This window comes from Anarrhichthys ocellatus, unplaced genomic scaffold (assembly GCF_004355925.1).
Source record: "Anarrhichthys ocellatus isolate YVR2014 unplaced genomic scaffold, GSC_Weel_1.0 scaffold10, whole genome shotgun sequence".
NCBI classification, from domain to species: Eukaryota; Metazoa; Chordata; class Actinopteri; order Perciformes; family Anarhichadidae; genus Anarrhichthys; species Anarrhichthys ocellatus.
The window spans coordinates 5,704,599-5,718,284 of NW_022280040.1; the positions used below are offsets into that span (position 1 = coordinate 5,704,599).

At 42.8% G+C, this 13,686-nt stretch overlaps 3 protein-coding genes across 3 annotated transcripts in view; 1 reads left to right on the top strand and 2 right to left on the bottom strand.

Moving 5' to 3' along the window:
- The window catches only part of kiaa1217 (KIAA1217 ortholog), a 95,801-nt gene extending 91,551 nt beyond the window's left edge, over positions 1 to 4,250 (bottom strand). Inside the window, exon 1 of the mRNA XM_031850432.1 lies at positions 3,592 to 4,250. Coding sequence (XP_031706292.1) covers positions 3,592 to 3,661 — 70 coding nt within the window. The 5' untranslated portion in view covers positions 3,662 to 4,250. The remainder of the gene's footprint in view (positions 1 to 3,591) is intronic.
- LOC116385198 (alpha-crystallin A chain-like) lies at positions 4,076 to 6,619 on the top strand. Its single transcript, XM_031850443.1, has 5 exons — positions 4,076 to 4,263; positions 4,350 to 4,504; positions 4,575 to 4,647; positions 5,790 to 5,842; positions 6,067 to 6,619. The coding sequence occupies exons 2-5, from the start codon at positions 4,394 to 4,396 to the stop codon at positions 6,274 to 6,276; spliced, it is 447 nt and encodes a 148-aa protein (XP_031706303.1). The 5' UTR covers positions 4,076 to 4,263; positions 4,350 to 4,393; the 3' UTR covers positions 6,277 to 6,619.
- Positions 6,620 to 8,355: 1,736 nt separating this feature from the next.
- otud1 (OTU deubiquitinase 1) lies at positions 8,356 to 11,154 on the bottom strand. Its single transcript, XM_031850359.1, has one exon. The coding sequence runs from the start codon at positions 10,825 to 10,827 to the stop codon at positions 9,472 to 9,474; it is 1,356 nt and encodes a 451-aa protein (XP_031706219.1). The 5' UTR covers positions 10,828 to 11,154; the 3' UTR covers positions 8,356 to 9,471.
- Between the last annotated feature and the right edge of the window lie 2,532 nt (positions 11,155 to 13,686).

Consider the following 13,686-nt stretch of genomic DNA (forward strand, 5'->3'; position numbering starts at 1 on the left):
TGAACTCAAAGAAATTACAGTATAGTAATAAATCAACACTAGCTGCAAGATATATGAAAGCTCAGAGAAATATTGGTATTCTCATTACAATTAAAATAGCAAAAAAAATAGCAAAATACCAACCAAACCTCGTGAAGACAGGCTCTGTGATTCAAAGAGTCTCCCGTCTGAAAGTATGTTCAGTATTTTAGCAACAAAAAAACAAAGTGGATAACAACTCAAGGTTGTGCCTTTCTATCAGAGAGCGACATCCCGAGATAAAGCTAGAAAAACAACAGTATATTACTGTTGGGCACAGAAGGCCACAGCGTACCCTTAAATCCATGCGTTTTACACTCTGAGGGAACTAAAGAGCCCTTAAGGGACAGCCTTTTAATCCGCTGTGAAAACAGCTGTTTAGTGTCTCAGGGGCCTGACTATCTGCAGAAGGATCATCTCAAGTGCCTATCCAATGAGATCAGCATCTTCAATGGGACAGACAGCCGACCAAACGCCACATTTCACACCTTACCCGAGGTGACAGCAGCTCACTAAAATGATCACATTAATAGTAGTGAGTGAGCTATGTATAGAAAATACGTCTTTTAATAATTAAGGCCATGCATTATCCTCACCTTCACAACGATTTTGATGTGTTTTTCAGAGAGAATTATAAGGTGTGAAGAAGTTATTTCAGAGCTGCTCATTAAAATAAGGAGAGGCATGGATTTGCATTTGAATATGCAAGCAACTTTCATTTTTAAACACACCCAAAATATCACCGGGCTGTATTCATTGAAAGCTGCAATCTGTAACTTTTAACATGTTCAAGTTAAAGCATTTATAAGTGTTGCACGCACAACTTGTTTGATCCGCTTGTTATTGGTGTGCACTGAAAATGTTGTTATCACCATAACATGCGTGCAAATATCCAATTCACTGCCGGAGATGAAGTAAGAGGGCATAAGAGTTGTTTACTGGACAGGTGTGGCCCGACACGCCCTGTCCACAACACTTCTCAATACCACACACAGTATGCTTGGAATTTTATACATACCACAGTAAATGTGTGGGTTTTAGTGTTAGCTATATACGTATATAAATATGATATGTGGTCACACTTCTAAGTGAGGTGTCCTTTTATTCTAGTTTGCAATTATTCCCACACTCGGGGCTCTTGGGTAGTAATCTCATGCAAAGAAGATGCATGTGTATTATAGGCAAAGTGATGTTCCCACAGTGATATGACAGTTTGGAAGCAGATGGCTTTTGAAAGGGAGTCGTAGAATGACAGAAAACTTGGACTCACAACAAGTCTGATTAAATTGGCTTGTGGACAAAGAGACAAGACAGACTTGAGTTAACGATGGAATGAACTCCAGCAACAACAACAACGTCAGCTAACAGAACTTCTTGGCAGAGAGCAAACTAAGGAGAGCTTTAAACCATTTATTCTGATGTTGAAGTGCTCCACCCTTTCTTCATGAGAATTGTTACCAGACGGATGGGAAAATAAAGTCGATCTCCGCATTCATGCTATCCAATCGAGGTTGCATATCCTTCTCCAAGCCGGAGACTGTTGACATCATCTTCATATATCACTGGGAACCTGAGATGATAAACATCAGAGTGCAGCTGTCTGGGACATAAAGCAGCTCACTGAAAGACATATCATTGTGACTCATTAAGTGTGCAGCTCTACAGACAGACATTCTACAATGAAGCCTACATTCACCTCACCATAAGAAGGATCATCCTTTCATAGACATGTTAGAACTTCCATAGCATCAACTCAGAAAACGGACAAAATTACTCACACCTCCTCTCGCTCTGTAATTCTACATAAACAGCTTTTATTGCTTATTAAGTAATAATGTCACACTTATATCTAGTTCTCCTCCTTTTGCTGTTATGCAACTGGCACAACAGATTAGACATATTCAACTGTTCATGAAAGCCTTTAGGGCTTCCCTGGGAAACAACCTTTGGCACACAGCAATTAATGTGCAGCAACAGCAAGAAAAAGGTAGCAGTTAGCATGAGCAGAAACAGCCACCATGGCTAAATCTACCAAAAAGAGCAGCCTACCACAGTGTCAGATGCTAACGTTATCAATAACCCTGAGAAAAGGATGGCACAGTACTTTCATTTGTGCGAGACGGGAGACACAACAATGGCCATGTCTGTGCGAAAATGTCAAAACACAGATGTTGCGGCATACTGCTTGAACTCCATCAGAGCTGCTTTGACCAACAAATGACTCACATCTGCCGTATATTCAAGGTGACGCCAACATGATTAGCTAGAGAGAGAGAGAGAGAGAGAGAGAGAGAGAAGACTGAAACTTGACCCAACTGTCACTTGCATCTGGACATCAGGGCTGAGTGAGAATGTGTGGTTTGCTGCTGAAGCTGCCGTGCTGTATACCCAGGCCTGACCTGCACACAACATCAGCACTTTTCACCCTGCTGCTCACATGCATGTCAGTGGCTGACAGTGACAAAAACACACACACACACACACATACACACAAAAACAACCCCCATCAGACTGACATAACAGCTTCCATCAAGCACGAATAAATCAAAAACTTGCATGTGCGCTGTCATGGAACCAGTGTGCTCTGTGGATGCACCTCTGGAGGGCTTTGCAAACTAGCAATTTTACATTGCGTCCTTGCTCACGTGTCCTGTCACTCAACCTGTCACCATGGAGATGAGCTCAGCTTCTCAGTGTCCCGTGCTGTAGTGCTTTACACTGCAGCACACAGCAGCAGAGGCGGGCACAGCTGACTCTGTCGCGCCTCACACGCAATCACATCTTCAAAAACACTCACTTGTGCAATAAAAGCACAAAAGCCCCCAATGTGTTACAACAGCCCGCTAATTTGTTATACTCTACAGACTGTGGGATGCAGTGAAGTGGTCACTCAACGCATCTCAAGGTGAGCGTCACCTTACTGAGACAGAGCACGAGGAGTGTTACACTCGCCGAGGATTAAAAGTTAGCAGCAGCACGTAAAAGGGCAACTGCCACTTCAGATAAGTGTAGCAAGTGGTGACTGAATGGGATCACACCACTGATGCAGGTGAGGGGGGTCATCACACAACCCCCACAAACCAGTCACGCATAAGGAACAGAACATGTGCAATATTACCAGCCACATACACTTGTATACCTCAAAAAGTGATTACATTTCCTCAAAGACATGAGAGCAAATAACCCAAGTTTTGCTTGGAAATTAGAAGAAATATTATTTGAAAGCTATTATTTCCCGTGGATGTATTTTAATGACAAATTATTTTGGCATTTACAGAACAATAATAATAGTCAAAGGTTTATTGAACACATCTGTTTCCCTAAAGCCAGCTGACATGTGGTATATAATTAGGATACAGTATGACTACAATGAGCAATATAGGAAAGAAAAAGGGAGAAAAGCACATATTCACAACTCATATCCTGTATTACTAAAAAAAACTACTAGGCCTAAATATTAAGTTACTATGAAATTAGTAAAGAGGTAACCCCTAAAATAAACCAAAAAGTTTCCCAGATACATTAGTCGTATAGGTGAAATCAAGGTCAGCAGTGATCAATAGTTTTCCTTACTGTGAAATTTGGGACTTCCTTTGTGCTCACTCGGAGGAAGGTCCGCAAACTGCACCCGGTGTCCCGACATCGTCCGACACCACCTCTCAGGTCAGACCCACGCGACCGCCCGACTGTGCTCCTCTGGTCTCCGGGATTGTTTCAAAGTATCCGGTAACTTCCCGAGCACACGCGGGGCTGAACTGCGTCGAGGTCGACCGCGTCCCCGTGCGTATGGCGCGTGGGAATCATTCACGTACACGCTGCACATACACTAGTAGTGGTGGTGGTGGGGGGGGCGTCTGCCGTTGACTGTCCCTCTGCTCCCAGCGTGTCTATGTGCTGACTGTGTGCCAGTACTGCGGTGAAGCAGCTCGCTCGGTGTGTGTGGAGATGGTCTGCTGCTAACAGTAGCTAGCACGTTAGCTAACATTACAAACTGTTATGCTAAGCTAGCAGTTAGTATGTTGCTTCATACACATGTGGACGAAAGCAAAAGTACTCCGCGGTGCTTTCTGTGCAAGCTCAGTCAGTCCACGCTGTGAAACACAGACCAGGATCCTGTAGCGTTGGTAGTGGTCCAGGGAAGACCTGGGTTAGACCCAGCGGGTTCGATACGGGTTTAAAGACTTTCAACAGCCTGACCAAACAGAAAGAGCCTCTCATTCTGGCAAGAGAAGGAGTAGCTACCTGGTAAAATGACAGAATCTGGTTGTATGATGATTGTACACAGCGTGCATGGTAACCTCACACTGTATGTCACGTGTGTTGTGTCACAGGTACAGCTGTGGACCCACCGCCTACGACCACGCCCACCTGGGTCATGCCTGGTACTGATAGAAACACTTTATACACCACCTCCACCATCAGCCCCTATTACAGACAGTCGCTGTTCCTCCGCTTTCTGGATTCTTCTAACTCCGGCACCTCTGAGGTAACAGAGAAGAAGTACATGTGGACAATGTTCTGATACGATGGAGCCTCTCTGTGCTTCTGTCCCACAGGTGAGGTCTGACAGAGACAAGTACACAGTCTACCTGGACGTCAAGCAATTCTCTCCTGATGAGCTCAGTGTGGGTACATCCCAAGTCTCTTAACTGCATCCCCGTTTCCCTCACTTGCGTCCTTTCCTTGCGTCTTAGTCCCTCCCACCAGGGATGCATGGAGGAAACCATGCGAGGAGAGAGGAACGAGGAAATATGTTTTAAGAGACATGAGACGTCCTTTCCTCAGTTGCGTCACGTGAAGCGACGTCTGTTTCTGATGACAGAGGATCAGCTGATCACAGCTGGATCAGCTGTCAGTCAGCTTTAACAGCTGGAGAGACTTTTGATAAGTTTGTGTCTGTTCACATGATCACTGTACTTAATAATAGTAACTAATAATACTAATAACTAATAGACACACAGTAATCACCACTGTAGAGGTGTTTCTCTCTGTAGTCTGTTATCAAACTGTGTTCTGTGTTTATAAGCGCAGGATCCATTTCTACCGGCGGAATGCATTCGTCTTATTTCTGAATTATTTGCGTCTGTACGTTTTGAAATTCAGATTGTGACGTCGATATTAAATAACCCAGAATATGATTATTGTTTCTCTTAAATGATAAAACTCATCAAACCCGACAATCAGGAATGAACAGCCTCACGTGACTGAATGAAATGATGATAAATGATGTAAAAAGTGTTTCGTCTCTCCAGCTCTCTCTCTCTCTCTCTCTCTCATATATATATATATAAGTGTTATATATATATATAAGTGTTATATATATATAAGTGTTTCGTCTCTCCAGTTCCCTCTGACTTTAATTGTTTCCATAATAAAAGTTCAGATCATGAAAACACAAATCTTTCTAATAAATGCAGAAAGTTGTTTGTGGTCCTTTTGTTGTTACAGACTACAATGAACATTTATTGAAACCAGATGTTGAATCAGAAAACGAATCAAATATAAAGCTTCAGTTTAATCTGTGATCTGTCTTCACTGTTTACATGTTGAAAAAAATCTCATCAGTCCGATCACATGACAGATGAACAATGAGGGGGCGTGTCGGCCGTTAAAAGACTTCCTGTAAGTCTGTTCTCGTGGGTCCTCGCTCATGGCTCCTCAGACATCCCTCCTCCATCCTCAGAGCTAAATAAGAGCTTTGGGACGGCCGTCAATATGGCGGCGCAGAACAACTTCCGGTTCAATCGAGGAGCGAGGAAATGAGAATTAAGAGACTTGGGATGTACCCGCCGTGGAGATCCAGGGCAAGCATGGAGAGAGACAGGTAGCGCCTCATCACTGGTACACAGCTGTGCACAGATTACCATAGACATGAGACAGTTTGAACACCACTCAGTGACATAGCAGGGCTTCAGGTAATGATGGGAGGCAGACAGAATACATTCTAACAGAGGAGTGTAACCAAAATAACTAGTGGACTGCACCCTGAACACAATGTCTTTGCTTGGACTGACCTGCCACTGTGGCGTTCACCTTGCTGTCTTTCAGGACGACCACGGTTACATCGCTCGTGAGTTTCACCGCCGCTACCGCCTCACCTCCAGTGTTGACCAATCAGCAATCAGCTGCACCCTGTCAACCGACGGTCTGCTGACTCTGACCGGACCAAAGGTCACCGAAGGGAGCGAATCTGGCCGCAGCGAGCGCAGCGTCCCCGTCGTCCGTGACGACAAGCCCAACTCCGCTGCGTCCTCCTAGAGGCCAAGTGGTGGGGGTTGACCAGCCTCAGCCCCCCCACCCTGAAAGCTCTGGGATGGACAGATGTGTCCTCCTCCCTTCACTCTCCCCTGTTGATCCTTCTTACACTGTCATTAGTATCATTGTTCTGAGCCTAACAAAGAAAAGTCTTTATCCTGCTCATTGTTGTTGAGCCCTCTGACTCTACTCATGGTGGGGTTGATAATGTCCCAGATGTTCCATCAGTGGTGCAGCCTCTCTGAACCCTCTCCTCTGGTCTTCAGTATACCCTGTACTGTAGTCTAGGCCTTGTTCCATGGAGTCCATACTAAGGAAATAAAGCTGTTTCATTAACAAAATAAAACTCCTGTGTGGATTGATTCTTTACTCCTCATATCAGGTTTCAACTCACTGACAGGAAACCATGCAGCAGGGTTAATGTGATGTGACTGATCACAGCTGGGTTAACCCTGCGCTTCCTGCTGCTTCACATGAGGAAACATGGAGTGGCTTTTATTGTGAAGCAGTCACAGAATGGACAATTGTAACTTTTGAGTGACAGCATATGACAGCAGACATTTGTGTCGGTGGATGTTTTTGTGTGTTCGATGAAGAGCTGCAGGGCTACAGACCTTTACTGTGTTCTGCTGCTGGAAACTTCTTGCTCAGGACTAGAATTATTAGACTTATTGACGAGTCTGTTTAAATCTCATATTTCTGACAAAGTAGCTGCTCAAAGTGTGTTTTCCTCTAACCTGTACTATAAAGTCACACATGCACCAAATTAATATTTGCTTTCAAATGAACATGCGCTTCCCGGTGGAGAAGCAAACTCACTGTGTGACCGTGTAATTGAATTGCTATTAATGCATCTCTGAAGGTGGTTTGGCCAATCAGATCACAATCCGTTCTCAAAGCAGTTTGGGTGCATTTACACCTGTACGGTCATGTGGTCGAGTGCCATGCGATCAGCCAAAAAACATTTTAATGCACCGTGTAACGGGGCTGTGTTTCTGCTTTAGGCTTCACAAACATGTCCACAATCTAGCATGTTTACAAGCCAACAGTCTTCTTCTTCATTGTTGGAATGCTGTTAAGCATTCCAACTATTGTTATCCTATTCTTTATTCTTCAACTATTTCTTCCGTCCCCTGTTTTTTGAAATGCTTCTTCTTCTTCATTTTTTTAAGCTACAGAAACCGTTCAGCTATCAAAATGTTCAGCTTGTTAAGGACACGTGTGCTATGACTTTTAATATTTCTAACCTTTAAACTTTTTGAATTATTAAGCTTTTTGAAACTTTTTTTTGTATGGGATGTCTATGGAGAACATTTTCAAATCCTCTTAAACTTTTTCAACTTTCAAATCCTTCTACTTCCTCATACTTTCAGCTACAGACACCATTTTAACTTTCAAATGTTGAAAAAACCCTGAACTATTGCCACATAATGCAGCTTTCTGATATATTTTAAACCTTTTGAACTGCAGCAATTTAACTTTTATGATTTTTTCCAGTCCTTTTCTGACTTTATAATGGGTGTGTATTGCGCAGCTTAGAGTGAGTGATGTCACCGCTAGAGTGAAAAGCAGCTTGAGATTCTTGTGAAAAAAAAATTTGTCTGTTGCCACTGAGTCCACAATCTTCACTTTTCATGCATCATTTCTGGATTTAAAAGTAGCTAATCTTGTCCTTGTTGTAGACAAATGACTGTGGAATCCCACAGATTTACATATTTGGCACAGAAGCCTGTAATTGAGAGGAAAACCAACTTTCTGCTCGATAGAGACCAATGTTAAATTTTGCTTCAAAAACATCTTCCACAGAAAACGGTACCCCATTTCTAGATCGCCAGTTAATGTCCACATGACTGCAGGGCTACGTCATCGCTGTAGCGTTCATGTGAAAAGATACATTATTAAACCCATTATAAAGTTTAAGTAAGAAGTTGAATACTGATGTTTTATGAATATAAGAGCATCTTGTAGGACCAGGAGGGAAACACGTTATTCGGTTATCTCATTAATAGTCAATACAAAGTTGTGTTTTTAATTGATTGGGCCAAATAATGAATTCAAATGTAAAAAAATCTACAATTCCCCTCATTATCTATAAATACAACATTCAACATTTTGTTTTGTTTTTGTTTTGTGTTTTAATTCAAAAAATTTTGTGAAGCCAATGCAATACGACAATCCGACAATCCCAGGTTGTAATCATTTTGAGAAGAACAAATTCCTTAACATTAGTTTATCAAAATGTTTCTGGGATGGCTCCACTGCCACCTAATGGAGGAAACGTGCGACGCTATCAGCGGGCTGCCATCCTAGAAAAAGTGTTATGCAGTCTGGAACAGCTACTGTACAAACTGCTGTTTCAAAAATGACACATGCAGTTTTTAAAAGTTACAAAAAGGGCTGAATCACTTCCTCTCAGGTCCAGGCCTGCAGCCTGAAGGATGAGTACTGCACACATCATAGCTGCAATGTTATAGATGCGATCCCATTACAGGAACATAACATTGCTCACCCAAGAGGACGTAGCTGACATTATCATTGTGAGACTGAATAAGAATATGTGGCAATGTACACAGGAGCAGAATAATAAAGCAATGAGCATGACAATTAAACATGAAATCACTGTGAATCAAGTTTCTTCAAAACTTTATTTTGAAATATTTTGTCAAAAGCCTGACGAGAACTGGAATAATAGAAATAAAGAAGCCTTGAATTGTTCTCACAGACACAAACAAACTCTCCGGACTTGTCTGACAGGACTTTTGTGCAAAAGAGAGTAGCATTACAGATATTTAACAGTAGCTACAGTGATAAATACCAAATCAAAGGGGTTTTTTTCTGTAAATGGCAATGGTCTACAAAGCACAAACATAGAAAAACAACAGGTCTGCCAATAAAAAGGCAAATAAATACCCAAAAGCACTTCCTCATACAGTAACTTATCAGCATTAAAGAGGTTCAATCATGTCAACATAACCCTATCACAAAGAACAGGCTCACACACTTTCAAACACTTCCAGAAACCACTGCCACTAATTTGGCAACGCTGGCATGTACAAAAAACAAAGTATGTGCACTGCACTTCCTCTCTCTGAAGATATAAATCTTATAAAAAATATATTTTCAATCATGTAGACTACCAAGCAGAATCAGAGGTCCTGCATTCTACTGGATCAGTGTGCGTCCTTTAATTCATTCATTTCACGCCGATCCATTTTGCTCAATGTACATTTTGGATAACGAGGCGGCCATCGACTTGGCCAGTTCCTCGTCTCGTTTCCTCTGCATCTGCGAGTGGCTGCACCAGTCCTCGTACTCCGGGTTGGGGAGACACTTGTCCAGAAGGACGTCGTAGTGGCCGTTGCTCAGCCAGCTCAGCCACATGGCCCCTTTGGAGGCGTCCTCCTCCCCGAGATAGTGCACCATGGTGGAGACGGTGGGGCTCTCCGAGCTCCCCCCCGTCGTCAGGTGGACGTTGACGTTCAGCATCTGGCTCATGGCGAGAAGCTCGGGGTAACCGGCCCAGGCACCGTCCTGCGCCGCGTTGATCAGGAACTCTCCTACGTCCCCTTCAATGATGGGGCTGAACTCCTCCAGGTGGTCGGCGATGTGGTGCACCGTCTGCTCCCTCAGCTCCCTGCGCCTCGCCTGGTCCCCGTACGTGGCTTTGCACACAGCTCTGTACAGACAGTTGCCATCTGGAATGATGTGGTACCTGTATTTGTGCCTCTCCTGTAGGTACTTGTTTTGCTTCTCGACTTCCGCCAGGTACCGGGTGACTTTGTTGTTGACCTCCTCGCGCTCTTTGCATCTCTGTGGGGGGGATTCCTGCAGAACGCTGAGCTCAAAGGCCCGTCTCTCATCCGATGCTGGAGCAGCTTTGCCACTGCTCAGATCCTGAAGATCTTCCTTTGTGAGGTCTTCAGGGTGATCTGCTCTGGAGGGGACTGTTTCCCCTTCATGTGATAAGTCACATCCATTGATTCTGAAGGGGGCATTAGTTACTGAAACTGTATCGTCCTCACTAGAATTTCCAACCACCCTCTTGCTTTCTTCTCTTCTGGGTCCGTAGATGTTGCTTCTGTTGAAAATGTGATTTCCAACCAGCTCGGGGCAGTCAGGAAAAAGCTCATCCGTGCCATTTCTGAGACGATCTATCAAGTCCACAATCACGTCAGAGCCACAGTCCTCATAGAGGATTCTGTCCCCATTATGTGAGTCGGGAGAGAGGGGTTTGGTCTTGGACTCCCTCATGACATGGACAGGCACAGTCCTCTCCACTCCATCGGGTCTGCGGACTAATATCTCAGCGGTCGATGTGAAGTAAACAGGCCTCATAGATGAAGCCTTGTAACACGAAAAGGCAGGCATGTTTGCGGAAGAAGCAGTCTCTCTCACCGGATCCCCGTTGGTCGTGGAAGTGGTAAATCCCGGTTTGCGAGCGTCAGAGGAGCTCGGCGTTGTCCGGTTCAGACGCTCGGATCTGGTCGACAAAGTTATTGTCACTTTGCGAGACGACCTCGGGTAGTGTGTCAGCACACTGTTGTACAGCTGCATTTTGGAAGGAGTCCTTTATACTGAACGTCGCAGCCGGGCTGTTACGGAAAGATGACAACATCTAAAAATACCCAACGTGTCATCAACAAACAGCAAAGTTGTAGGGGACGTTTCCATGGCCCGGAGTCCGGATACCATTGACACACGGAGGCGAGCAGACGGTCCACTTTAGACGGCTTGCGTCATTTGCTGTCGGGGTGCCTCCCTAATTTTAGACTTTAAAATGTAACAAGACACTCTGCTTTAACAATGTGAAGTCAGACAGAATGAAACCGATACGTCTTCCGTTCAAATGCTTTTAAAAATAAAATTCGTATCGACCAATAGAGCATTGTTAAATTGTTTTAAAATAAATATAAAGTGAAATTTGAATTTTTAAAAAGCTACATACTTCGTGTACTCTGTGCTGGGGTGAAACATGTTCAACACTTCTCAGTGCATGTGTAATATTTTACATGTTTTTCTACTGCATCTTTGCTGTCTTGTCGGTTATGCATTGTTTTAAGGTGACAGCAGATGTGTGCGGCACTATGGCCAAGTCTGTTTTATCTCACCCTAAGTTAGACTCTGACTCATAGCAGAGCCTAAACGCTGTATGGAACTCATTAGATTTTACAGTACCTGTAAAAGTCTGTTTTCACCCCCCTTGAATTTTTTATGTTTTAATGTCTTGTAACATTGAATCAAAGTAGATATAATGTTGCTTCTTTTTTGGACTCGTTCCCTTAAATTATTCAACTTTAACAGTGCACATCAAGATCACCACTGGTGCAGCCAATTGGATTAAAAGTTACAACGGCTAATTAGTTAAATGGACAAAACCTGTGTGGGTTTCAGTTGACTTATCACAGGCACTAGAAGGAGTTCTGTGCACACTTTTCTTGCACATAGACATGTTCAGAATAGGCTTTATGTTGACATTTTGCAGGGTTTGTTTGAAATGTGTTGTCACATTTCTATTACTATACTCAATAGTATCGTTGTTATTGCTGTCAAGTAAAGTGTGCTTAACAGGAGAACCTTTTTCTCCTCTCGTGACAATGAAATGATAAATCTTGGTTGTGATAGTTTGATAATTTGAGGTCACAACAATTAAGCTGTGGTCTTTGTAAAACTGTGTCCACTCTGGGCTTTCCATTCAACTCCATCCCAATAAAATGTCAAGAAATTAAGACTTTACTGTGATGAATAACTTTTCATATTTTCTAAATAATTTGTAAATAGCAAATCAAACTCTGGCTCTAACTAATACAAAGGCAACATAGATGACTGGTAGGATAATTACGTGATAATGATACCTTTATTTTGAAGGCAGGTTAGCCAATGTCCGGTATGGGTCATAATGTTGGTATGCAGCTTGACGCAGCTGTCCACTGTCAGGTTCTAAAAGAAGAAGTGCGTCACTGTTGATCAGTCGACAAATGTTAAGGATCTGATGAGTATTAGCTAGGTGATAGTATGTATGACAGTAACAAGTTAAAGCGGGCTATTACTCTTTTTTTCGGGAAAAAAGTCCCTCCGTTGTATCTCCCTATAACACGAATAAAATAAATAACCAAACTAAAGCTCACAGCATCAATAACAAATATTAAGTGAACTTGTTGAATTTCAGTTAAATTAATAATTAAATAAATCATTTACTACCAGTATTTTAAGAGGCCTGCCAAATAAAAAATGTACTTCAGCAAGCACTACAATTAGGTTTTTGAGATTCAGCATTTTCATTATTACAGTGGTGATTATAATACTTGTTATAATAACTATTATTAGTTAGATTGAAGGGTGTGACACATAGTATTGAATAATGGAGCTGGCTGATATGAGCTTAGTGGTGGCGACAGCAGGCCTGACCCGCTCGTGTCTAATTTTAACACACTGATTCACATTACGTTTGGTGCTTAATATAGATATTACCTCAGTGGAGTTAGTTACAGCTGTAACTACAGATGAAAAGTGACCTTGCAATTAAAAATGTCGAACTAATATACATGATTAAGTTAAGACTGCCAATGGTGGGTTGGCCGTTTTCATTTCTAATGACTTTGTCAATAATAAGAAACATTACAAAATGGGGCGTTTGGGTGATGACAATTATACTATTTACTAAAGATGTATTATTTATCAAGTGGACACAATATAATCTTTTTCTCTGTTGTTTTTTTTCAAACCAACTCTACTTCTTACACAACGTCACTTAAGTCGCACAGCAGTACAACGACCACCAGAGGGAGTCCGAGGATCTTTTTTTTTTTTTTTTTTTTTCAAATGACTTTGCATTCCAGTGAAATCCCACACATGCACACGCGGAGGCGACATTTAGCTTCACGTGGAGGAACGACGGGCCTGTCTGGAACAAATGCACGCAAAGAGGCGACGCTACGGCAGCTGTCGCAAGGCTGTGCGCGGCATACAAATGAGCGCCTCGGTCGTTTGCTTCGCTGTAGTGTTATCTTTAGTAACATGAACTGGTGCACCGACCTGCAGCTGGTACAGGGATGGCTCAACACCCCCCCCCCCATATAACATAGACCTGTACTGTTTTTACACATGTTCTCATCCCCGCGAGAAATTGGAACGACAGACTTTTAGATAATGTGAACATTTTAAAGGAAATGACCACAAACCACAGGAAAACAAAAATAAGTGATTCAGTCGCTACATTGATACAACAGAATGAGCTTCCACGGTGACGACATTGGAGGGAAAGGTGCAGTAAACACAGCGTGTGCTGGTGTTGCCAAACATAATATGGGTCAACTTGTTATTCTGCACAATAATGTGGATTTTACGCTCACACATACACAGGGAGTATAATGCAACATATACTTCTTCACGATGTGTTACGGGCAATAAAATCGC

Bases quoted from the DNA above. Each gene is read 5' to 3' on its own strand.
- LOC116385198 (XM_031850443.1), top strand. From the start codon at position 4,394: ATGCCTGGTACTGATAGAAACACTTTATACACCACCTCCACCATCAGC. The intron at 4,505-4,574 runs GTAACAGAGAAG...TCTGTCCCACAG, and splicing joins CTAACTCCGGCACCTCTGAG to GTGAGGTCTGACAGAGACAA. The intron at 5,843-6,066 runs GTAGCGCCTCAT...GCTGTCTTTCAG, and splicing joins GCAAGCATGGAGAGAGACAG to GACGACCACGGTTACATCGC.
- otud1 (XM_031850359.1), bottom strand. From the start codon at position 10,827: ATGCAGCTGTACAACAGTGTGCTGACACACTACCCGAGGTCGTCTCGC.